This window comes from Pan troglodytes, chromosome 16, assembly GCF_028858775.2.
Source record: "Pan troglodytes isolate AG18354 chromosome 16, NHGRI_mPanTro3-v2.0_pri, whole genome shotgun sequence".
Classification (NCBI taxonomy): domain Eukaryota; kingdom Metazoa; phylum Chordata; class Mammalia; order Primates; family Hominidae; genus Pan; species Pan troglodytes.
Window position 1 is genome coordinate 72,491,064 of NC_072414.2, and position 27,311 is coordinate 72,518,374.

Here is a 27,311-nt window from a genome sequence, read left to right on the forward strand (position 1 = left end):
TAAATAAATAAATATATAAATAATAAAAATAAAAAAGTCAAAAAATAACAGATGCCGGTGAGGTTGTGGAGAAAAAGGAACACTTACACAGTATTGGTGGGAATGTAAATTAGTTCAGCCATGGTGGAAGACAGTGTGGTGATTCCTCAAAGACCTAAAAAGAGAAATACCATTTGACCCAGCAATCCCATTCCTGGGTATATACCCAAAGAACTATAAATCATTCTGTTATAAAGACATATGCATGCATATGTTTATTGCAGCACTATTCACAATAGCAAAGACATGGAATCAACCTAAATGGCCATCAGTGATAGACTGGATAAAGAAAATATGGTACGTATACACCATGGAATACTATACAGTCATAAAAAAGAAAAAGATCATGTCCTTTGCATGGATGTGGATGCACCTGGAAGTCATTATTGTTAGCGAATTAACACAGGAACAAAAAACCAAATACCGCATATTCTCACTTACAATTGAGAGCTAAATGATGAAAACTCAGGGACACATGGAGCAGAACAACACACACTGGGGACTTTCAGAGGGTGGAGGGTGGGAGGAGGAAGAACATCAGGAAAAATAACTAATGGGTACTAGGCTTAATACCTGGATGATGAAATAATCTGTACAACAAAGCCCATGACACGAGTTTACCTGTATAACAAACCTGCACTTGAACTTAAAAGCTAAAAAAAAAAAGATGCCCACAGACACCTAGACGGGGAAGATGAGCAGACAGTTGGACATGTAGTTCTGGAATCCAAGGAAGAGGTTGGGGCTGAAGATATGGACCTGGGGATTGATATCAATAAAATGGTATCTAAGGCCTCAAAACTGAGATGCATGTGAAATCACGTGGGAGGTGGGTATAGACAGAGGAGAAGACAGAGGACTGAGTCCTGGGGCTTTCCTGCCTCAGGGGGATGGGGAAGAACCAGCAAAGGAGACTGAGAAGGAGCAGTGAGGCAGGTGGGAGGGGAAGAAGAAAGGGCAAGGGAACAAGAGAGGGCAAAGGAAGTTTCTGGAAAAAAGGAGTTATCAAAGGCCAAAGGCTACTGATGAGCCCTGAATGTGAGCCCTGAATGTCCATCACTGGACCTCGGAGAGAGAACCAGGAGGAGATATGGCACGTAGGATATACGGCACGTAGCAGCACAATGGAACCACTTACTAACGTCACCCTCACCTAATTGCATGCCACAGGATCTGTGACTTGCCACAGGATCTGTGACTTGCACTGGGGCGTCCGTTGCTTACTATGAAGTTCCAAACAATAGGTGCTTTAAAATAAGTATCTATTTTCCCTAATTTAAAGTAATCTTTTAAAGCAACTACACTTTTTAAGCAAAACCTGTTTATGTACAGGCTGATTGGTCTCCCTCAGATCAGCAAGGTTGCCTGTGTTGAGGGGAGACCTGCTTCTCTCACCCACTCCTTGGGCCCTGAGAGCTGGCAGAGACCATTTGTTCCGTTTTACGAGAAATGGCCCTTCAGGGATTTGAGCCTCGCTGTTCTTTTCTCTGAGTCTCCTCCTCTCGAGGCTGAGCCTCTGGAATTCTTGAAGGCACAGATGAAATCCTCTTTGCCACCTGCCTCAGGTCACAGGATGGTGCTGGAATGCCAGAAAGCACGCATGTCTCCATTTAACTTAGGACTGGGTCCCCACAGACTGCCTGCCCCTCTTTCAGCAGCAGGGGCAAGCTGGACAGTGGGATCCACTTGCATTGCTGTCCATCCAGAGATGAAATGCCATCAGTTAGTGTAGTCAGTCACGGCATGTTTGTCCTGCAGTGCTTCTGTGAATAAATGCCTATCCTAGCTTAGTAGACATTGAGTAGAGCACCAGCAATACAAATCTTAATCGTACCATCTAAGCAATTCCCTTATGAATAAATTGATTGAAAGTGCCATAGTATATCATTTCCATTAGCCCATAAAGCCATTATCACTGCCCTGTCAATGAAATTCATGCAGTCCCTTCCCTGCCCTAGTGTCCTTCCAGGGAGCGTGATATTGGTTGCTCTTTGAAGTGCCAGGTCCATACTGCCTGTGTTTACCTGAGAGGTGGGCAGTGCTGCCATCTACTGAGAACATAACATTTTCCTCCAAATGAAACAGCTATTTTCAGTAAAGCACTGGGCACAGTCAGCCAGAAAAGGGCAGAGGGCCAAACATTGCTGGGCAGCAATGACATGGGGTGAGCCTCCTGTGAGGACCACACTAGTGCTGGCAGCTGTCTAAGGTCTCAGAGTATAACTAGACTCTTATGCCTGCTGTACTGAAAATTAAGATATTCAGGATATCATTTGTGATGTAGTTGGGAAATGGAAATGCACATAAAAAATGGATATACCAAGCAGCAGTCAGAGCCTGGCCATGGTGCAGGCTTTGGGTGTTCAGCACCTGAGATGCTGAGAGGATCATTGAAAAGGGAGGCAGGAAAGGTTGTCCCAGAGTGTGCAGTGTGATGCCACCATCCCCTGCCTCCCAGATGGGGACTAACAGAAAGACCGGATTCTCTACCTGTTTATCTCTCATCCCCACGCTCTCCTCTGCCATCAGCAGACTTCCAGCTGTCTGGTTGTCCCTAGTGCTAGAACAGTGTATGGGAGGAGAGAGTTTCCACAGCTGTGATGCTAAAGCCTGAGAAGATGCTACTGTTCATTAACTGGCAACATCTGTTTTAAGTTGATGTCACTGCTCAGGCCTGAAGGGACATTATTGCTGTCATCACCCTCTTCCCTTCTTTCCTAAACGCCATGGAGTTCCACTGAAATGATCTGCAGGACTGAGCATGGCCAGGTCTCTCCTAGAGTCTTTCTATAGGTCTCCAGCTCTTGGACTGGGCCCTGAAACAATTTCAGTGTGTGTTGTAATGTGGGTCACACTCTCCTTTCTTCAGTCACACACACACACACAAAAAATCAAAGGCATGCAGGTCTGCTTCTGCACTTTTGAAGAAAATTGGCTATAGGCGTCACCTGAATAAATGTGTAAGCATCAATTAAGGCTCATCTACTTGACTGCAGCACCATATATTGAGTAAACTTGCCTGGGTCTTTGCTCATTCTAATACATTTGTCACATCTTAGGTGTGGAAATGCTCCTTTGGACCACCTTCCTCTAAACAGAATAACCACCATGAGGAAAAGGTTCAGGTCAGTATCTCTTCCGATGTATATTTTGGGACTGTTCTGGTAGATAGTCTAAACACCCTAAGCTAAGCAGCCTAGATTAAAGAAGGGGCTTAGTGTGGTGAGGACCAAGAGAACCAGACGTCAGGGTGGCAGTGGCAGAGATGAGAGAGAACAGGGAGTTGGGTGGAATTTATTTTTGATTTTCAGACCATGTGGGAGGAAGGAACACAGGATGGTGAGGAGTCAAGATTCAAAACCACAAAGGCAGACAAGGGAACCCAGTAGCTTAGATGCCAGAGGAGTCATCAACATCCTTGCCTCACCCTCATATGATGAAAACAATTTCACAACTGTTCTTTTTTAGGAATGGCCTTGGCCCTGTGAAAGAAGGAGAAGCCCAATATGCTGTGGTCCACTGCACAGGTTACATCAAGGCCTGGCCACCAGCAGGTAAGGAGACCTGCATATAAATTCCACGGGAACTGGGTGCTGCTCATACCTGACCATGGTGTCCTGTTAGAAAGGTATTCTCATAGGAATAGGTAGGAAAATATTCTTATTTTTCTTTGTGGTTAGAACACAATGATCTTTGTAATTGGAAAACATCCTGCTACTTGAAACAAAGGTTTCTGTAAAGAGCTAACTGTGCAACCAGATGCAGTGGCTCACGCCTGTAATCCCAGCACTTTTTGGGGCCAAGGCGGGTGGATCACGAGATCAGGAGATTGAGACCACCCTGGCTAACACGGTGAAACCCTGTGTCTACTAAAAATACAAAAAATTAGCTGGGCGTGGTGGCGGGCGCCTGTCGTCCCAGCTACTTCGGAGGCTGAGGCAGGAGAGTTGCTTGAACCCGGGAGGCTGAGGCAGGAGAGTCGCTTGAACCCAGGAGGCAGAGGTTGCAGTGAGCCAAGATTTCACCACTGTATTCCAGCCTGGGCAACACAGCAAGACTCCATCTCAAACAAACAAACAAACAAACAAAAAACAAAAAAAAAACACAACTAATTGTACAAAGGTGATTGGAGTCTTAGCAACTTGTTTCTAGGTTCTGTCACCCAGAGCATTCTATAAAGTCAGAGTGGCAATTTGAAATGATGAGTGTATCTAAATCATTACAGAAATGCAAATAAAAGCCACACTGAGATACATCGTATTCTCACTAAGATGGTTAAAAGACAGGTAACAACAAATGTTGGTGAGGATGTGGAGCAACTGGAATCCTCATACATTGCTGGTGGGAATATAAAATAGTATAGCCACTTGGGAAAACAGTTTGGCAGTTCCTGAAAATATTAAAAACAGAGTTACCATATAATTCAGCAATTTTCACTCCTAAATATACAACCAAGAGAATTGAAGATGTTCATAGCAACATCATTCATAATGGCCAAAAAATGGAAACAACTCAAATGTACACCAAGTGATGAATAGATAAATAAAATGTGGTATATTCTTGTAATGGAATATTATTCAGGAATAAAAAGCAATGAAATATTGATACATGCTATATTATGGACAAATCTTAAAAATGTCATGCTAAGTGAACAGAGTCAGACACAAAAGGCCACATATTATATGATTTCATTTATGTAAAATGTCCAGAATAGGCAAATTCATGAAGACAGAAAGATTTGTGGTTTCTTGGTACCGCAGGGAAGAATGAGGAATGACTGCTAATGGATACAGTGTTTCTTTTAGGGGTGACAGAGGTGTTCTAAAATTACACAGTGGTAATAGTTGCACTGCTATGTAACTATATTAAAAACCACTGATGTGAATTATATATCAATAAATTTGTTCCTAAACCAAAAAAGAAATACAATGTTAAATAATTTTTTATTCACTTTATGGCCCAGAATGTAGTATATATATCTCAGTAACTATTTCATGTCAGCTTGAGAACAATGTGTATACTGCTGTTGTTGGATGAAGTATTCTTTTTTTTTTTTTTATTTGAGACGGAGTTTCGCTCGTTACCCAGGCTGGAGTGCAAAGGCATGATCAGGGCTCACTGCAACCTCCACCTCCTGGGTTCAGGCGATTCTCCTGCCTCAGCCTCCTGAGTAGCTGGGATTACAGCCTCCCACCACCACACCTGGCTAATTTTTTGTATTTTTAGTAGAGATGGGGTTTCACCATGTTGGCCAGGCTGGTCTTGAACTCTTGACCTCAGGTGATCCACCTGCCTTGGCCTCCCAAAGTGCTGGGATGACAGGCGTGAGCCACCGCACCCAGCCAGATAAAGTATTCTTTAAATGTCAATTTGATCAAGATGATTGATAGTGCTGTTGAGGGCAACTATGTTTGTATTGACTTTTTTGCCTGCTCAATGTAGCAATTACTGAAGGAGAAATGTTGAAATCTCCAATTATAAGAGTGGATTTTCCTGTTTCTCCTTGTAGGTCTTTTTTTGCGTCACGTATTTTGATGCTGTGTTGTTTGGTGCACATATGTTAGGGATTGTTATATTTTCAAAGAAAAGTGTTCCTTTTTATCCCTGATAATTTTCCTTGCTCTGAATTCTGCTTTGTATGAAATTAATAGAGTTTCTTCAACTTTCTTTTAATTACTGTTAGCATGGTATATCTTTCTCTATCCTTTTACTTACAACTTAACTGTGCCTTTATATTTAAAGTTGGTTTCTTGTAAACAACATATAGTTGGATCTACTTTTTTAATCCGCTCCCATAATCTTTTAACTGATGCATTTAGACCAGTTACATTTAACATGATTATTGATATAGTTTGATTGATAGCTACCATGTTTTCTATTCATTGCACTCATTCTTTGTTTCTTTGCCTCTTTTTTTGCCTTTTTTTAGTTTCTTTAAAAATATTTTTATTCTTTGCCCTAAGTTTGCAACGTACATTTACAATTATTATATACAATTACATATATATATATATATATCCATGTTCAAAAAATATTATGCCACTTCATGTATAGTGCAGGCACCTTATAATAAAATCTTCCTTCTTCTGTCTTTTCATTTCTTATACTATTGCTCTCATTCATGTCACTTATGTGAATGCTATCATCACCCAATACGTTGTAACTGTTATTGCTTTGAACAAACAGATATCTATTAGATCAATTTAAAATAAAATGTTTTATTATATCTTTATTTATTCCTTCTCTGATGCTCTTCTTCCAAGGAACTTATTTTAATATTTCTTAGAGGGCAGCATTACTGGTGATGAATTCTGTTTTTGGTTTTTTGTAGAAAATGTTTATTTCTCCTTCATATTTGAAGGATTGAAATTATGAGATACGGAAATATAGGTTGGCAGCTACTTTGTTTCAGTGCTTTAAATATTTCACTTCATTCTCTTCTTGTTAACATGGTTTCTGAAGAGAAGTCCACATAATTCTCATCCTTGTTCTTCTATAGGTAGTGTGGGATTATTTTTTCTAGCTTATTTTAAGAGTGTCTCTTTATGTTTGGTCTCCTTCAGTTTGAATATAACGTGCCTAAATATAGAGGGGTTTGTTTGTTTGTAATACTGCTTGGTATTCTCTGAGGCTCCTGGATCTGTGGTTTGATGTCTCTCGTTAACTTTGGACATTTTTCAGACATCACTTAAAAAATATCTCTTCTGCTCCATTTTCTCTTTCTTCTCCTTTTGTATTCCAATTACACAAATATATCTTTTGAAATTGTACCACAATTTTTGAGTGTTCTGTTGTTTTTTTTTTTTCATTCTTTTTTTCTCTTTGCATTTCAGTTTGGGAAGTTTCAAATTGATATATCTTCAAGTTCACTGATACTTTCCTTGGCTGTGTTCAGCCTACTGATGAGTCTATCAAAACTCTCCTTGACTGTTTTCAGTTTACTGATGAGTCTACCAAAGGCCTTCTTCATTTCTGTCACAGTGTTTTTTAATTTGAGCATTTCTTTTTTATTCTTTCTTAGAGTTTCCATCTCTCTGCTTTTTATTATCCATCTGTTCTTGCATATTGTCTACGTTTTCCATGAGAGTTTATAAGTTATTAATCACAATTATTTTAAATATCTGGTGATTTCAAAATGTGTTTCACACCTGAGTCTGGTTCCAGTGCTCACTTTGTCTCTTCAAACTATGTTTTTTTTCTAGCTTGTTAGTATGCCTTGTAATTCTTTGTTGAAATCCAGACATGTTGTATCAGATAATAGGAACTGAGGTAACTAGGCCTTTGGTGTGGGGTTTTATATTAATGTTCCTAGGAGTTGGGCTGTGTTTAATGTTTTAAATATTGTAGCTATAGGTTCCAGAGGCTATAAATTCCTTTCATGTTCTTGTTTTTCTCTCCTACTACCTTTGGTTTTCCAAAGAACTTTTTCTTTTTCTATTCTTTTTTTTTTTTTTTTTTTTGAGATGGAGTCTCGCACTGTCACCAGGCTGGAGTGCAGTGGTGCAATCTCAGCTCACTGCAACCTCTGCCTCCCAGGTTCAAGCAATTCTCCTGTCTCAGCCTCCCAAGTAGCTGGGACTACAGGTGTGTACCACCACAGCCAGCTAATTTTTGTATTTTTAGTAGAGATGGGGTTTCACCATGTTGGCCATGGTGGTCTCGATCTCCTGACCTGGTGATCCTCCTGCCTTGGCCTCCCAAAATGCTGGGATTATAGGCAGGAACCATGGCTCCTGGCTCAAAGAGCTTTTTCTTAAATAGTCTTAAATAGAGTATGCCTTGCAGCTATTTGAGCCCTGTTGATGTGGGATGAGGAGTTGGGGGAGAGAAATTGTTCTGTAATCTTATGATTAAACCTCACCGGCCGATGTCCTGGGGCTGTGACCTTCACAAGTGTTTCTTGTCTCTCCCTCCCCTTAGGCCGTATGGGAAGGATAGAGTTGGGCTGGAATTGAGTAACTCCTCTTTTCCGTAGGTGAGATAAGGTTCTGGTAAAGTCTTTTCTCTTAGAGAGTTGGTCTTTGTTATGGAGAATGCTCTGGACATATTTCAAAATGGTTACTTTTTATATCCCCCTACCAGAGATTGGGGGGTGATTTTTCTTGGTTTTTCACTGTGAGAACCTGGTGGGTTCCTGGCGGTAAAACCCATGAAAGTGTGGGGGCCCATTTTTGTACATTTTAAAACACATTAATAATACATTCATATAGTAAAGTTAAAAATATTGTTTCATTCATTCATTCAACACGTATTTGTTGACCACCTACAATGTATGTGCGAGGCATTGTTCCAGGCACTGTAGATATTGTAGTGCATGTAAATCAGTGAAAATGACCAAGGCAAATCTCAATCATTTTAGGAGATTTATTTGCTAAAGTTGAGGAAATGTGCCTGGGAGATACGTATATGCCTTTCTCCAAAGATGATTTTGAGGGCTTCGATATTTAAAGGGAAAAGGGTGGATATGGGGGGAAGAGGAATACATTTTTAAAAGGTGCAGGTAGATAAGAGACAAACAGTTGCATCCTTTTGAGTCTTTGATCAGCCTTTCACTGAATATACAATTGGTGGGGGCGGGGGGCTGCGGTAAATAGTCACTTTTGCCTTCATCTGGCTCAATGACAAGCCAGATAACATAAACAGTAGAGCAGAGGAAGCTATCAGATATGCTTTTGTGTCAGGTGAGCAGAAGGATGTCTTTGAGTTCTGTCCTTTGTCTCACACCTGTGAAGATAAGCTGTCAATTTTCATTGCCAGGGTGAAATTCACCAGAACTGTTTTAGGGTAAAGATTTGGGGCCCACAAGGAATTTCCTTATGAACAAATTGTGGGGAGGTATGTAGCTTTTTTTTTTTTTTTTTTGAGATGGATCTTGCTCTGTCATCCAGGCTGGAGTGCAGTGGCGCGATCTCTGGTCACTGCAAGCTCTGCCTCCTGGGTTCACGCCATTCTCCTGCCTCAGCCTCCGAGTAACTGGGACTACAGGCACCTGCCACCATGCCCGGCTAATTTTTTTTTTTTTTTTTTTTTTTTTTTTACTAGAGATGGGGTTTCACCATGTTAGCCAGGATGGTCTCGATCTCCTGACCTCATGCTCCGCCCGCTTTGGCCTCCCAAAGTGCTGGGATTACAGGTGTGAGCCACCGTGCCTGGCCGCTTTTTTTTTTTTTTTTAATTTTTGTACCTATCTTATTTAGGAACCAAATGGAAGGCAGGTTTGCATGACCCAGTTCCCAGTTTGACTTTTCCCTTTGGATTAGTGAGTTAGAGTTCCTGAGATTTATCTTCCTTTCACATGCGCAAAATAGACACAATTCTGTATTCTGAAGATAAAAATGGGCAATAAACAAGATGCATAATCAAATATACAGTACATTAGATAGTTCACACTGAAGATGTAGACTCAAGAGTCATCAGTGTACACACGGTTATTAAAGTCGTAAACCTCTGTTTACCTCTGGGGAGAAAGGAAGCAGAATGGTATCAGCAAGCCCTCCAATTACACTGGATATTTTTTATTTCTCTAATATAAAGATAACATGAAGTAAATGTGGCAGAATGTTAACATGTTTTAAATCTGTGTATTGAAGAAGGTAGTTAAGCAAGACGAGTAAATTACAGAGATTTGCTGTACAATATAGTGCTTATGGTTAACAATAAAATACTGTGCACCTAGACATTTAAGAGTGTAGATCTCATGTTGTGTTCTTACCACAAAAAAAATAAATAAACAAAAATAAAAAAATACCAACAGACATACAAAAGGAAACTTTTGGAGGTCATGGTATGTTTACTACCTTGATTGTGGAGATGATAACGTGAGTGTATACATATGTCCAAACTTACCAAATTGGATATGTTAATTAGGTACAGTTTTTCATGTACTGACCATATTTCAATAAAGCTAGGGAAAAAAATCTGTGTTTGGATACATGGGTGTTTGTTACATTTTCTATTTTTGTCTATGTTTAACCCTTTTCCCATTTGCCCTGAGAATACTTGCCGGTAGCACTTGTGGCTGCAGAGTTTACCCCAAGATAACTTTGCCACAAAGTATCTTGCTTTTATTATTGTCACATTGCTCTAGTATATTGACTTTGGAAACAAAAGACATTCTATTTATAGCAGTCTGTGTTTAGTAGTGATATTTCCATTTACAAAATATAGTAATTCTCAATTGCTGAAAATACAAATCCTAGAAAATGTAGCATTCCTAGACACGATGTTAACATTGTTCTTGGACAGTTGTTGGCCAAAGATTTATTTGATGAATCTGATTTTACTGAGAAAGACAATTCTGATGATTCAGATGATTCTGATGTTACTTCTGTTTAGAAGTAACTCAAAGAACAGATTTTATATTTTATTTTCACATTGAAAATCAGTCATATTTGCTTCAGACTCCAAGAGTGTGTTTATGTAAAATTAAATGAGTGCTGGCAGCAAGTTACACTTTTTTTTCTAAACAGGAGAAGAGTTAAAGCATAAAAAATTAAAAATCAGACTATAAAAAATTGTGGTACACAAAATATCCTGGCCACAAAAATCCAACAAATTTACTGGTAAAAATGTATCAACTATATATTTTTGTAAAATAAAAGCAAATACCAATAGTGTATTTCATGACTACACAAATAAATCATGATATTGAATAAATTTGCATCAATTTATAAAAGGTACATAAGGAGAAAGCAGCTATAGCAATAATAATTGTTACAAATCAAGCTGCAAAATGTAAATTTTTATTAAATTCTACACGTCATTGCAGTCCATATAAATAAATACTTTAATACACAAGAACACAAAGCATATGGCAAAATAATACATTTGAAGAAACGCCAATGCCATCTTCATGCTTGGAGTAAATAAAACGTTTCGTAGAATGTTGGTAATTGGCGAGCAAATGAAAAAATCATGAATTCTAAGAAAAACTAGCTTAAACTTAATATATATCATTGCCTCCGCTGGGTAATGGGTTATGTTAATAATGGTTTCTGGTAGTGACAAATTGAATCTCTAGTATTAGGAGAATGATCCAAGTCCTATCTCTGACCAACTCATAGACCTGTCACTTACATTCCTTTGCTCATTACCATGCTCTGTCAATAGACAGTGAAGCCTTGCTGTCTTCTAGTAGACTGTACCTCTGACCTTGTATATGAGGCCTTCCATGAACAATATGGATGATTTGAAAGCAAATAATTTTTAGATACTGTTTAAAACGTAAAAAGAATGAGTTTTCTATATTCACAAATATAGTAAGCACCTTAATGCAGTTCTTAAATGTAAATAATAATAATAATAAATACTTACTGAAGGCTTACTATGGGTCAGATGTAATTATAAATGTTTTATAGCTACATTAACTCATTTAATCATCACAACAGCCGCATGGAAAGGGTGCTATCATTAATTTTTGTGATAAACAAGCAAACTGAGGCACAGAGCTATAACCTGCCTAAACTCATACAGCTGGTGCATACATAATGGAGCCAGAATGTGGACCCAGCTAGCTTGATTCTTAAGTTTGTGCCCTTAATCAGCATGTACATACATATGTATACATATACAGTCTTGCATCACTTAATAATGAGAATACATCCTGAGAAATGTGTCATTAGGCAATTTAATCATTGTGTGAACATCATGGCATGCACTTAAACAGACGTAGGTGGTATAGCCTACTACACACCTAGGCTATGTGGGATAGCCTGTTGCTCCTAGGCTACAAATCTGTACAGCATGTTATTGTACTGAATATTTTAGCAGTTGTAACACAATGGTGAGTATTTGTATATCTAAACATAGAAAAGGTGTAATAAAAATATGGTATTGTAATCTTATGGGACCACTGTCATATATGCAGTCTGTTGTTTACCAAAAACAACTGCATAATGACTGCGTGACTGTACATACATGTATATATATATATATATCTGTTTGATATTTACATATGTGTTTGTGTGTATATATATTTTATATATATATATATATATATATACACACATGAAAAATTTTTTTTCTACTTAGGCCATAATGCACAGAAATGTCAGGATATTGTTTGCCAAAGGCCTCCAGCTGGACTCAAGGATGGTGATCCTAAGAAGCAATGCCTTCCCAGTGTTCAGAGCCTGGACCTCAGCTTTGTAGATCCAGAAAGTCTTGACAGTGTTCTAGAATTTCTCAGAGCCAGGGAGTGTGGAAGAGTTCTCATAAGTGAATGTTTTAACCAGGTGCAATTCAGTAATGTCATGGGGCTCCTTGTCCCTGGCATGGATGCTCATGTCCAATGTCTCATGAACCCATCAGTTTTGAGTACTTGAGAAACCACATTTGTATTAGAAGATTGTTTGCTGAGAGGAAATTAAGAGTAAAGGGATGTGGACCACTGGAAGGGAGATTTCCGAGAGTGGCCCAGTTCACCGAGCATGTGTGCTGGCTCCAGGGGTGGCAGTTATTGGGCCAGGCTTTCAGGGGTACAAACACAGACCCATCCTTCAGGGATTGCACAGATTGGTGGGGAGATCAGTGCATGCACAGGTGACTATGGGGAGTGTGGTCAGGGCAGGCAGCCTTGTGGGGGCAGAGGAAGGGTCCCTAACCTGCGTGGGGTTAGGACAGGGTTCCTGGAGGAAGCCCATAATACCGCAGGATTGGTACTGACAACTTCTATGCCATTCCAAGGTGACCGTCTCATTCTTCTTGATGCTTTCTTCACTTGAGTTAATCATTCTAATTATACCAGGCAAATTTCTCTTCCTGCTTCTAGTCTCAAAGTGGTCTTCTTCTTACCACTTTATTTGAGCTCCAGCCCCCTGATATCACATGGTAAATGCCTTGATCATGGAAAGACTCACTTTTAGTGTCCTTATGGATGGGAGTAAGAAAGGAGGCTGAGGCCCAAGGTGCGGACAGGTGACTGCATCCAGAGAGTCTGCAAAGAGGATTCAGGATAAGCTTTTCTGAGGTTGCATGCAGGTCTGTGACTGTGAGTGTGAGTATACAGGGTAGCAGAGCAGTGGGACTATTATGCATTAAGTCTTCAACGATGGCCCTTGAAACTTTGCTGCATGAGAAATGATTGAAGGAGCCAGGGGTGTTTATCTTGGAGAAAGTGAGACATGATTTCTGTCTTCAAGTATTTGAGGGGGTGTCATATGAAGGAGGAATTAATCTCACTTAGGATAGTTCCAGAAGGCACAATTTGGATGAAAAAGGAAAAGTTACCAGAAGGCAGAGTTTAACTTAACAGGGAGAAATGAGCAAAGGCAATGAACAGGGTGCTAAAAAATGTGTATATAGAGACACTAAACATATGGAAAAAGTTAGCCTCACTATTAATCAGAACTGCAAAGTAAAACAATTTGTTACCATCTCTTACCTATCAAAAGGCAAAAAATAGAAAAGACAAAATACACAATGTTGGTAAAGTTAAAAAAAATGGACACTTTATGTACTGCTGGTGAAAAAATAGGTTAGTACAAACCTTTTGTAGAATAACCTGGCAGTGTGTATTAAATATCTTAAAATGTGCACCTCTTGAGATACAGAAATTATGCTTTTAGGAACTTATTTCAAGGAATTAATCAGAGATGTGTGCATGTGTGTTCAAGCATTAATAATAATTGTGAAAACCTCAAATTAATCTACATTTCAATGGTAAAGAATTGGTTAAAAATAGCATGGAACATCTACATGATAAAATACTGGACAATAATTAAACAGGCATGCTTTTAGAGGCTATTTAAGAACAAAGTGCTGGCCGGGCGCAGTGGCTCACACCTGTAATCCTAGCACTTTGGGAGGCCGAGGCGGGCGATTCATGAGGTCAGCAGATCGAGACCATCCTGGCCAACATGGTGAAACCCTGTCTCTACTAAAAATACAAAAATTAGCTGGGCATGGTGGCGGGCGCCTGTAGTCCCAGCTACTCGGGAGGCTGAGGCAGGAGAATGGCATGAACCTGGGAGGCAGAGCTTGCAGTGAGCAGAGATTGCGCCATTGCACTCCAGCCTAGGCGACAGAGCCAGACTCTGTCTCAAAAAAAAAAAAAAAAAAAAAGAACAAAGTGCTAAGAAGTATTAAAAAGAAAAACAGGCTATAAAACATGCACTTCATGATCCCAATTTTATTTTTAAATTATAAGTGAATCAAGTGTATCTATGCATTGAAAAATGATACAGAGAATATTAATCACTGTTATCTCTGTATAGTAGATTGTTGGCTACTTTTTCTTTTCTATTCATTTCTGTATTTTCCAAATTTTTGCATGACTTTAATAATAAAAGAAAATGTCATTTTTGTAAAATCAATCTAAATTTTCTAAAGAGGCATTCCAGACAATTGGATTGAGTGGTCTGCACTGGATTTAGAAGTTGTATATTTTTGTTTGTTTGTTTTTATATTTAGTTGGTCATGTTTCTGTCAAGATAGAGGTTCTGGAAAACAACACCATCTCCATACATGATGATAATAGCACGCCTACAGGATACCTAGCTATGCCACCTTGTTCTGTGGCTGTTAATACTCTGTTTCTTGATTGTAACTACATTCTTAGCACATATAACACTATTTTGTGCTTACTGTTTAGATCCCTCAAGAGCAAGAGGCATGCTTTGTTCATCATCTCATTCCAGTGCATAGCTCAGACCTGACAGATAGTATGTATTTCATGAAGACTGGTTGGATGGATGGACAAAAGGAAGGAAGGAAGGAAGGGGAGGATGGATGGAGGGAGGGAGGGGGATAAAAGGGAATTTTTTGCCTAGACAAAGAAATCACTCACTTTGAGGGATGGGTATGTGAAATAATTTCTTGCCAGGATTTCCAAACAAGTTTATAGAATCTGCTTTCCCAGAAATCTTTTAAGATGGTAGAGGCAATCATCTAGCTTAGATGAGTTAGCTGAAATGAGGTCATGGCACTCTTACCCTATTACAAGGTCATAGAATTAGAGCACTGAAGCAGCAACTCCCTCAATGATTGGATGATGCCTTGTAAGTGTTCATGGGGAATGCTGTCCTTGCTTGCTCATGAGTTCAAGTTCCCTAATTACCAACAATAACTTGGTTAGGAAGTATGAAGATTCTTGAGCAGCAAAGTTGCTAAAAGTATCTAAAGGCAACCTTGAAAAATCTTTAAAGGTGGGCAGCAGAGGTAGACTTTGTGGAGTGAACAAGGGTTATTTGACAAACCACTTGGAACATGTCTGCTTATACCTGAGAGGGTTAGTTGTACACTCATTGTTCTTTCTCCTCCCTGCCGACTCCCTGTTAAATGTAAATCTCACAGTGTATTCTCATACATTCCAGAAGCCCTTTCTGTTACACAGTGGCCTTCTCAATTAGCCTCACCAGGCTTTATACTGAATAGGTTTCATTTAAAACATTTGGGATATGACTGAAAGAAAAGAAAGCGTTCTAAAGTCAATCAGCTCCCTTGTCTAATGCTTCAGGTGTTCATTCTGTCAGAAATCACTCATGATGGGCTGCGTTTTCCATTTTGTGGGGTGCGTTCAGAGTCCAAAGGACACTTTGAAAACCTGAAGATGTGAATTGCCTCTACCCCATTGTTATCACCCAGCACCTTGAATTTCATGGACTAACATTCAGCTTTGAGCCAAATGTCTTTTCTACAACAAATCTTCCTTTCTAGTAACCATCATCCGACCTGCCTGGTTCCTCACCTAACAATCCATGGAAAATGCCAGGTTAACTGGCAGTGTGTCTGCACAGCAGAGCCAAGGTCTGACCCTGGCAGCTTGACCCAGAGCAGGTGAACTCCCACCAGGACCATCTGGGTCAGGAGGAGGTTCGGGTGTTGGCTCCCTTGTGTGCTTTCTTAGTGGTGAAATGATGCCTGTCCTCACTTTGCTGCTAGACTTTCAGTAAGCCTTGGCCACAGCATGCCAGAGGCCTGAGGTTATTTTGGGGTTTTGGCTAGAATCTGCTATGGTCAGGCCAGTGCTGTCACTTCACCAGACAGCTCAGTTTTGCCATGAGCTCATCTACAAGAACCTTGCACTTCTTGCAGTTTGCTTGTTGATCACTGTGTTTGTTTTCCCTTCACTTGGAAATTTCCAAAAGCTGCTTGTCTGTATCGAGGCCACCAACTCACAAGGCATTGGCTGGACCCCTGCTTTCTCCAGCCCCCAGCCATCCCACCCTGCCCATGTGGCATGAGTACATCAGGTCTCTGCCTACTGCTCAGGACCTCACCAGGCATCAAAGCCATGATGACCTTAGCTGATGAGATGGAGAATGATGATTGGCAAAGTCTTCTGGCCTCTTTGTTCTCAGGCAGGGCAAAGCCACTCTTCCATTTTGTTCCATAAATACTTTCTGAGCTCTTGCCACAGGCCAGCCACTTTGCTAGGTCGTGGGGATCCTAAGGTGAGTCTGACACAGTTCCTGTTCTTAAGGAGCTCACCTCCAGTGGAGGAGACAGGTAGGCCTGCGGGTCATTGCAAAGCCACAGGTCAAGGGTCATAACCGAGACACGTGTAGGGGAAACATGCATGTAGGAGAGAAATGCCATTAATTGGGAGTACCAAGACTGGCTTTTCCTTGCTACACACTGTGGCCAAGCCCTACTGAAAGCTTAGCAGGCAAAGAGAGAGTAACATTTGAGCTGAAACATAAGCACAAAGGAGATGTGGGAATTGGCTGGTTGAAAAAATGCATTACAAGCATGGGAAATAGTGTGGACAAGGACAAGGGAGATGTAATGATGATTCCAGTTTTCATTTGCAAATGATCACTATGTGCCTGCCTCAGTGAAAAATCATTTCCATGCATTGTGCTATTTTAATTTTCACAACAACCCTAATGAGGTACAGTCACTCTTACCATCTCCATGAGGATTGGAATAGTGAAGAAATCAGCCCAGTTTGCACTGCTGGTAACTGATAAGGTTGGGTTGCAAAACTAGGCTTTTTGATGCCCTTACCATAATTTTCTGCTTTCTCAGAGTGGGAGAGAGACACTGTGTTGAGAACCACATGTAATTCACTATGGCTGCTAGGGAAGATGGCTGGACAGGGAGATAGCATCAGATCTTGGGGAGGGGGCCTTGTGTGCTAAGCCTGAGAGTTTGTACCCTTCCCTACATTCCTGGGAGTTTGTACCCTTCCCTACACTGAAGGTTTTAAATTATTCTTCTGGAAGTTGGATTGAAGGGAGAGGAGGGACAGGAATAGGCCTGAAAGCAAAGGGACCATAAAGAGGAGTATTTATGCAATAACCCATGGAGAAGCTGTGAGGCCGAACTAGGGCAGCAGCCGCGCACATGGGGAGGGGTGTGAAGAGTTTATGAGAGCTGGGAGATGTGTGATGACTGGGATGAAGTAGGCCACAGGCGGGGGTGGCAAGGACCACAGCTGGCGGGTGGGGACGCTGGGATCCACACTCAGGGAGGCTGACTCCAGAGTCTGAATGCTTAAGCATTACCCTTGCTGCCTCCTTCACTCTGCCAATGGAGCTGAAAGTCATCTGAGGCTTTGCATCCAGAATTTAGATTTTAGATATTTGACCATTATCTATCTATCTATCTATCTATCTATCTATCTATCTATCTATCTATCTATGTATCTATCTATCATCTATCTATCTATCCATCATCTATCTACCTATCTGTCATCTACTGACATCTATCTATCCATCTAACTATCTATCTACTATGGTGTGGTTTGTTTGCGCACCCCCCGCCCCACAACCTCATGTTGAAATTGGACCCTCAATGTTGGAAGTGGTGTCTAGTGGGAGGTGTTTGGGTCATGGGAGTGGACCTCTCATGAATATATTAATACCCTCCCTGGTGGTGGGGGATCTGTGAGTTCTCATTCTTGTTAGATCCCAGGAGAGTTGGTTGTTAAAAAACCTGTTGTCTCCCCACTCTCTCACTATGTGATCTCTGCACATGCTGGCTCCCCTTCACCTTCCACCAGAGTAGAAGCACCCTGAGACCTTCACCAGGAGCAGGTGCTTTTTATACATCCTGCAGAACTGTGAGCCAAATCAAACCTATTTTCTTTATAAATTACCCAGCCTCTGTTATTCCTTTATAGCAAGACAAAACAGGCTAAGACACAAATCTCTTTCAAGAAACAGGTTTGCCATTTCCAACAAATTCCTTGGCCACATTACCTACAGTTAGTCTGACACCAAGTTGGTTTCACTGGTTTCATTGCTTACCCCTGGTTTTATCTACACCATGTCCCCTCCATTGTTTTATTCTATTTTATTTGTGCCAGGATGATTTTTAAAATAATTTCTTACAAGACAGGTGAGCAGGTGCTTCATTTCATGACTTCTTGCAAGGTTGAGAAGTTCTTCCTGTTGCTCTCGAATTCTTAGTCATAGGGTTTCTTCTTGGTCCCTCCACCTGTTCTTGCCATTGCTAGCCTGCCCTGGTTGCCATTGCTGATTTACATTTCTCCCTATTTCAGACTTGAGTCACTTCTGTTGTAAGTTTTGGAGGGACGGGTAGTTACTCAAGTGGTATCACTTCACTCTGTTGAGCTGAAAGCACCTGGTATACTTCAAAGCTTTGCATTGCATAATGGGGGATCCATTTCTTTAGGGTCACCAGCAGAAACCCTGAAATGCAAAGTACCTACAGATCAGCATTAGCTTTGTAGAGAAGTCTGAGACCAGCTTTTATTATTTTTTTTCTAGATAGCCTGTTTTTCTTTTCTTTTCTTTTTTTTCATTATGACCTTTCTAGGTTGTTTTTTCCTTTTCCTTAGAGTTCAGAATTTTCACTCAAGTGAATGTAGTATAGGTCAGTTTTCCTTCATTTTCATTATTGCCCGGTGGGCTGTTTTGGTTTGCAGACTCAAGTCTTTCTTCACGATAGGAGAATTTATCTATGGTTTTTCAGAGTTGCTGCTGCTTCTCAGTTGCTCTCTTCACTTTAGGATGTTCTGTATTGATTTCTCAAATCTGCTTTCCCTGCCACTTAGATTTTTGCTCATCATATTAATTTCCTTATCCTTTGCTCCAAAATCTTGGAGAATTTCTCAATCCAAATCTTCTATTCATGGTTACTGTTTAATTTTCTTAAAAATTTGACAAGTACACATTTCATCTGAACTCCATCTTTGCTGAATTAAGGTTGTGCCTTGCGCATAAATATTATGTCCTCTTATGTCACACTGAGTAGTTGAATTTAGGCTTTTTCCTCTTTTCTTTTTATTAAGAAAGTCTCCTTTTCTAGTGGAAACATTGGCTCTAATTCCTTAACTCGGTATCTTCTTTTTCATAGGCTTGTGATTTTTTTTCCATGTGGCTTAACTTCGAGAGGTCACTATGTGGTTGTCCACTTTTGAGAGTTGAGAATAGTTCCATCAATGATCACATGGGTTCCAGAAAGATATTTCAGGCCCTGACACGGGCAGAAGAGGAATGTTTAGCTTTGCTGCAGTTTTACTGTCAGCTGACCAAGGTTCACTTGTCTATACATGAGGACCAAGGCTGACGGTGGGAAGATAACTAAAGTCACAAACACCCCCTGTAGTGACGCAGACATTCTGCCGCCATACTGCTTGCTGGGACTTACCGGGACAGAGGGATAGAGATCTGCTCTCCCTCACAACATGCTGTGTTCTGTGCTGATCTCAGCCATGGTGGCTGTAAGCTTGTAGGTTGGTCTTGCTGGAGCCTTTTCCTCATATGCAGGGAATTCAGGCTTTGTCGACTCTTCCCTCCACCCATTCTTGCCTGAACCATACATTTCAAAGTTTTCTCGCCATTGCCATCCTTCCCTGGTTGCCAGTGCTGATATATATATTTCTCCCTATCTGAGACTTGAGTCATTTTTGTTGTAAATTGGGGAGGGACGGGTAGTTACTCAAGTGGTATCAGTTCAATCTGTTGAGCCAAAAGCACCTGGTATACTTCAAAGCTTTGCCTTGCAAAGTGGGGGATCCATTTCTTTAGGGTCACCAGCAGAAACCCTGAAATGCAAAGTACCTATTGATAAGTACTCCCCAAAATATCTTCCAAAATTAGTCCCCATAGATACACCATGAATACAAGAATTCCATGCTCAATCCATTTGGGAAACTTGGCAGTCTGTATTCTCCTCCTAGATAATTATACTCCACAGTTGCATATTAAATTCTCTTAGACTTCTACAGTGATGAAATCTCTTTATCTTTGTTTAAACTATGTTTCCCAAATGTGTTTGGCCAAAGAAGCTTTTTTTGCCCAAAACTTACTAATATTCCTCTGAGAATACTTTGGATGCATGCCGTGAACAAGTACCCTTAACTCTGCTCGTAGCAGAAGGTGGTTTTTTCCTTCTGAGTTTTGTGGAATGCAAAAATATGTTTCAATTCACATGTGACAATGTAAGTCCCAGGACAGCCTCCACCCAGTGTTGTTGAAAAACTGTCCAATGTTCCCTGAATGTTTGCACAGGGTTAATGCAATCCCTGGGAAGAAATGAAGAAGCATTTCTGGCTAATGCCGAGTTTCATCCCAAACAGCAGTTTCCAGTTAAATTTCATTTGTGTGTTGTTTATATTACTCAGGATTTACTTAGAGCTGGTATGAGGGAAGAGTATATCCAAGGAGAAGGTAATTTAATGTGGGGCACAATGAGCTTGTGAAACCAATTAGGGAATCATTAAAATCTGTTAAAATAGCTGGAATTATCCTGTTCATATTAAAAATCAGTTTGATAAATGTTGCAATTCCTGCCAGGAAGCTCTCCCTTCTGACATGGCTCCTTCTGGTCCTGGCATCCAGCCTTGGCCATGTGCCCCTCCTCAAAGCAGAGTGTTCTTTTCTCCATTATAACACCAACCACGTGGCATCCTCATCATTTGGTTCTGTTTTCCCCACTAACTGGTGAAATCCTTGAGTAGGAGCTGGATCTCATTCACTGCTAAACTCCTAGTCCGTAGTGGAGTGTCAGATGCTTACCTGGAGTTTGGACTCATTGAATGTCAGAGCCAAAGAGAACCTGGGGCATGATCAGTCCAGCCTGCCATTCTTATAGATGGAGAACCTGAAGCTCCGTGAGGTTCTGAATCTCAGCTGACCCTAACGTCTCTCAACTCCCCAGCACTTCCCTTCCCTTGACCACAGCCCACACCCCGCAAAGGACTCCTGCAGCAGGACAGAGCTCAGCCACAGAAGAAGCCAGCTCGGCAGTGGGCGGCTCCACCTCTTCTGACTTGTGCTAGGACGGCCTTATCAGCTTCACAGTGAAAACAAGAACTGGATGTGTTCAGCCCCATGTGCCAGGCTAAATGCTTAATGTGTATTTTCTTATCTAATGACCACAGCAACACTATAGAATAGGACCATGGTTATTTCTATTTCACACATAATAACTACTACTATTCCCATTTCCTGAAGCCTTGAGAGGCCAAGTCTTTTGCAGTCAGTACATGGTGGAGTCAGGATGTCTGAGTCAGGACACCTCTTTGGTCACCCCAGAGCTTGAGCCTTTGATGACCCCCAAGCTGCACTGCCCCCAGTCTTCTACCATTGCTTCCATCATTGTTGGTGTCAGCCATGATGACCATTTTCTCTTTAAAGGATCCTTCCTGGAGGCAGTTTTGCTATTCATTGTACCATTGTGAGGCCCTCACAGTGGTAGCCTATGTCCCTGACCTTCAAATAATCTTATCACCACCATCTCAAATATAAAGATTTGTGTCTTCCTATATCAAGAGGAGCTCAGCTGATGTGCTCCGAATAGTCCTCTCCAAAGGACAGATGCATGCTTTGCTCCATGTGCTTGGGCCACAGGTCACTTTCTAAAAGGCCCTGTGAGTGGCCAGCATGCTGTTGGGAGAGAGAGGAAGAAGCACTCAGCCACCCTCTGTAGCAGAAAGTTATTTTATTCTTCTATCAAAAATATTTGCCTTTCATAACTGTCCTACTGTCACTATTCTTATTTAGATGAGCTGATCACCAAAACAGATCCTGATACGTGCTTTCAAGGGAGTATTCACTTGAATCATTTTCACAAATGGAATGAATGGCTTTGAAATTGTTGACCAGTGGGAGACCTTTGAGGTTTTTTGAAAAGGGACTCAAATATGGTCAAGTCTGTGCTTTGACAAGATGAAAGTGGAGATTGGGTAGACAATGGTCAGGGAGAAGCAGGAAGAAGAGGAGATAGTGGTGGGAGTGGACAGTGGAGGTGAGTTTGCAACAAGAAGAGACGTTTGAGCACCAGGAACAGAAGCATTGTGTGGAGGCAGCACCAGGCAGGAGGGACCAGGTCCATGGCCAGGGGCTATTGGAGAAAGGAGCAGCCACTGTTGGGGAGGGGATTGACAGCCAGGGAGGGCCATGGGGGCAGACCAGAGCACAGAGCCCACAAGAGGTAGACAGCCAAGGGCGAGGATGGAATACAGTTCTCAGGTGCTGAGTGGAAGGAACTCGTTTGGGAACTGGTTAACTTGGGAAAGGGGAGCAGGGGCAGGTGGAAACTGATCCTTACAGGGAAGAGTGTGGAGCAGGAAGTGGAAGGACACTGATGGCGGTGAGAGTTGATAGCAGGATAAGGACGCAGGGGCTACTGGAGAAGCCACTGTGATGGATGACGAGTTGGCAAATTTTAAAAGTCACGGAGGAACGGTCAACACAAGCCAGCCTGGGGTGTCCCAGGCAGAAATATGGTAATGGAAAGTTGGTGTAATGGTGTATCCCCAAAACTGGTTGGGAGGCAGATGGACTGCAACATGGCCCTACCTTCAGATGCCCATCCTGCTCTGAGGGGCATTTTCAGCTTCTAGAAGTGAGACATGGGGGAGAAACCAGCCAATGAAGCATGTCATGGTTTCTGTGAATTTTTTACAACTGAAAGTTGAAAATAACAATGAAGTTCCACAGCTAAGGCATGGAAAGGATTTAAGGTTCTAGGTTCCTCTGCCTCCCTTGAGAAATGACCAACTGTGTTCCCATTGAATCCCACTGCTCCTGTGCCAGTGAAGATGAAGCTAACTGAGAAGCACACAGTGGGCAGAAGCCTGGGGGCCTCCTGGCCCACTTCTCTCTTTACTGATGAGGCCCCAAGAGGGACAGTTGTTGTGCCCCCTTATTCCATTTTCCTGATGTCCTCTTTTCACCTCACTGTGTCTTTATTTTTATGGCCCTGTAGCAAACACTGTGTTTACAGATTCTGATTTATTGGAAATGAAGCTCTGTCTTCTAAGTCCAAGTTTGTACAGAAAATACTCATTTGCAACTTCCCCTTTAGGCAAAGGAAGATGCTTGTTCATTTCCATGATTTAGTGGCAGTAAATTTGGAAAGAAATGTTGCAACTCTGCCAAATATTTTAGAATTAAACTCCTACCATCATCAGACATGTTATCTCTCAATTTGATCATTGAGGGGCAGGGTTCTAGAGTCAGAATGGTACACCACACTAGTCTTTCTGGCATTGTTTGAGAATGACGTACAATGTGAGAAAATTTCCCAGCTCTGCAAAGCGTAACTTTTTAAGTACCAAAACATCATTGCTTACCTTCTTTTTTTTTGTCTTTTTAAGAAAATGATTACAAAAATGGTTCATGTTCATTAATGAAACTTGAAAGATATAGAAAACCTTGCAAAATAAAGTAAAAATTACTTGTAAACTGAACTTGCTTTTAAATTTTTAAAAGGTTATGAATAGTCCCCCTTCCTACCCTAGTCCAACCCCTAAAAACCAATTGACAATATTCCAGCACTTCTCATTCTAGACTTTTGTATTTAAAAAATAGAGCTCATGTATATTTTATTACATGGTCTTGTTTCTTTTTAGCTTATTTTGGATGTCATAAATACCTTTCCAAATGAATACAGATTTGTATTAATTCATTCTACCTTGTTCCTTTAAATGGCTGCATAATATTCTGCCAACCATTCCCCACTGGGAACATGAATGTTGTTTTCAGTCTGCAGCTCTTGCAAAAGATACTGCAGTGGACGTCCTCGCATTTGAATCTTTATCCATGAATACTGGTATTTCTGAAGATAGCTAAGAAGTGCTATAGGAATGATACATTTAAGTTTTGGTAGTTACCCTGCCGAACAGGATAGGTATACCTTTTTTCCCACACTCCTACTGTACCTGAACCCAGGTTCAGCCATTCTCTACTCAAAAGCCATACAGGAGAGACAAGATTTAGTGGGAGGAAAAGCAGATTTATTCAGAGAGCCAACAAATCAGGAAGATGGTGGATCAGCATCCTAAAGTACCATCTGAAGTCAGTACAAATTTTAGGCTCTTTCTACATTCAGGGCAGGAGGAAGAGGAGGTGGGTAGGATCAAGAGGTAATGGACTACCGCAGACATCTGGGAGCAAGGATCCAATGAGGTTGGGAACTTTTTTGTCCTTGGTCAGGTCACAATGCTCCTACAAATCTTTAACAAAAACATAGTTAGTTTACATATTTCTCCTTTAGTCCCAGAGTTAGTTTTATAAAACACATGATTGCTGTTTTTGCAATCATTATGTCAGTGCTCTAAAATCTTCCTAGCCTACAGGCAGGAATGGGTAAAGGCCTCTTAAACAAAAATGGAGTCAGTTATGTTCATTATTTTGCCGTTTCACTGTTACACTACTAACTCTAGATGTTTTTATTCTTTTGTCAGTTTTGCCAGTCTGATAGTTTGTGGGGGAGAGGAATGACATATTTTAAATTAGATTTTCTTCATTAGTGAAATTGAGCATCTTCCCTGGATATATTTGCTGTCTGTATTTCCTAGTGAATTGCCTGTTCATGCTGTGTGCCCATTTTTCTACTGGGGGATTTTTGCTTTTCTGATTTTCTCCTATGAGGTCTTTAAAACATTATGAAGGTTAGCTGTCTGATTACTGTATGTACTACAAAGATTTCCGTTCAACCTGTCTTTGTCTTTTAATTTTGCTTATGTTGTTTTGCATCACACGGGTTTTTTTTTTTTTTTGTCTGTTTAAATAAAAGGCCCCGGACATGCTTTCCTCTTTCCCTGTTTACTCAGAGCACTCATTACAAATGCAGAGCTCTCCATTCAGAGATGTCCTCGGGGCTTTTCCAAGTACATAAAGCTTTTCAGCCCATGTCCCTTTGGCGTTTGTTGTTTTGTTTGTTGTTTGTTTTTCAGTTATTTTTATGTCTTTTTATGTAAGAATTCGCTGTCCTACCTCCTGCTGGTAGCTGACACTTCTTGTTTCTCTCTGCATGTCTGCTTTTACACTGACCCAATCCAATCACATCCTTTTATGGTCTAGAAAACCAAACAGCACAACTTGCTGGCATTGAAGCAGCGTGCTTGTCTGGGGTAAATACCCGAGGTTCATTGCCTCATGCTGAGGAAATCAAGGACACAGACACACGTGGAGTGAGGTTAAGAGCAGAGGTTTAACAGGCAAAAGAAAGAGAAAGGAGAACAGTTCTCTCTCCTGCGAGACAGGGGTGCCCAGCAGAGTGCACAGGGTTTTATAGACAGGCTTGAGGAGCCAGGGTCTGATTTACACAAGGCCTGAAGATTGGTTGGACCAGGTGTGATGTTTACATAGCTTGCCAGGAGACTGGCCACCCCACCCTAATCTTTTATTATGCAAATGGGATCTCTGCTTGGCCAGTGCGATGTTGCCTGCCCCTTACTGTGCACCTGGTTGACAAGGAAAGGGGAAGATGGAGCCACCATATTGGACATGTCTAGCCCCCGGGTACCCTTTTCCTATTGACACAGCTGCTGACATTCACCCGTGCAAGCTTCCAGCTTCCTTGTCTATGTCTGCAGCTCAATTTTACAAGCTGTTCTTTGTTAGAAAAGAAAATGATTTGGGAGCTACTTTTCATTAAAGGAAAACCTTACCGAGGACTTCCTTACCCCCACTATCTGCCTAAATAATTTCTTCTTAACTCCTATATCAGCATCATGGGTAAAAGGAAGCAAAACAGGCTGTGAGTCAGGAACCAGCTGACTTTCCTGAGTGAAGCATCTAGGTTTTAATGCTTGGCCTTTGGGGCATCTGTCACGGCTACACAGAGACCTTGTTCCGGTCAGCTGAGATTTGTAAAGGGGTAATTTCCAGATGAATGAAGTGCTTTTGTCGTCATTTATCTTACATGACAGGCTATGGAGGAGCCTCTGCCCTGACCTGACTGCAGGGGTGCTCAAAGCCTCAAGCTGGTGGCCTCAGGGTGATGTTCAGTGTAACTGTGCCAGAGCCATCATTACATGACATTGCCCCTCCCTCCCCCTTAAACCTAGAGCACTCTCATCCACAGCCCAGAGCACTCTTTTCGCAGACTCTGCTGGTCCCACCAAATGTACAAAGGCCAATTCTGATGAGTCCTGCTCCAAGGAACCTTCACCAGTTCTGCCACCAGCTTCCCAGCCACTTGGTTTGTATGGACTTTCTCACTTTCTGCTTTGTATTATGGCCATTTTTGCATCTGTTTGTCTCCCCTGCTTACCTGGCAGTCCAAGAGGACAAGGACCATATTATTTAAACTCCTGAACACAGAGCTTAGAACACAGCAGGAATTTTGGTGAATGGTGACTAAATTCCTCTTGGCATCTCCCAGTTATACCCCCTGCAGTACCTCACCAGAAGGTACCCAGGTTTACCAATATCACTACTTAAAATTTCAACCTAATTATTATTGAGAGAATTTATACAACTTTATATTAAAACACTAAATATTTTTAATGACAAGTAGGTTTGATTTCATGATATGTTTTGATTAACTGTTTAGGATCTGCTTCTGTAACTAGTGGGAAAATGTCCATGATCAATCCGTGATGCCTGCCATGGATACAGGAGCAGGTTCTCTCAGTTCCTGTGCTGTACGCATGCCATGCCTGACCTGGTAGAGAAAAGGGCAAGAATAAACATATAAAATATTTGTATACCTCCAAAAATTCCTATGTTGAAGTCCCAACCTCCAGTACAGTTACTGGTGGAAGGTACTCGAGTTACCACTGACATCCCTGGCAGGAGGGGTTGCAGGGGGAGCCCTCTCCTGCCCCACTCATACCTGTCTAACTATTTATAACAGTGCTTCAAAATGTGACCATATTTGGAAATAGGGTCTTTTCACATATAGTTAGTTAAGATGAGGTCATACCTACCTATTAGAGTGAGTCCCTAATCCAGTATGACTGATGTCCTTATAAAAGGGGGAATTTGGACACAGACGTGGGACACAAGGAGATGCCATGTGAAGATGAAGGAATATTTATGTTGAGCTAAGTAAATTTGAAACCGAATGTGTTTAATGGAAATGGAAAGGTATATTTATATTGCCAAAAAGAAGAGTTCATAGTAAAA

The 27,311-nt window shown here is 41.2% G+C and overlaps 1 protein-coding gene across 6 annotated transcripts in view; it reads left to right on the forward strand.

The window, feature by feature from the left end:
• Positions 1–27,311, forward strand: part of ARNT2 (aryl hydrocarbon receptor nuclear translocator 2) — a 196,941-nt gene that overhangs the window by 106,340 nt on the left and 63,290 nt on the right. For all 6 annotated transcript variants that reach the window (XM_016927276.4, XM_016927280.4, XM_016927281.4 and 3 more), the window contains exons 7-8: positions 3,099–3,164; positions 3,508–3,593. In XM_016927276.4, the coding sequence (XP_016782765.1) occupies positions 3,099–3,164; positions 3,508–3,593 (152 nt within the window). The remainder of the gene's footprint in view (positions 1–3,098; positions 3,165–3,507; positions 3,594–27,311) is intronic.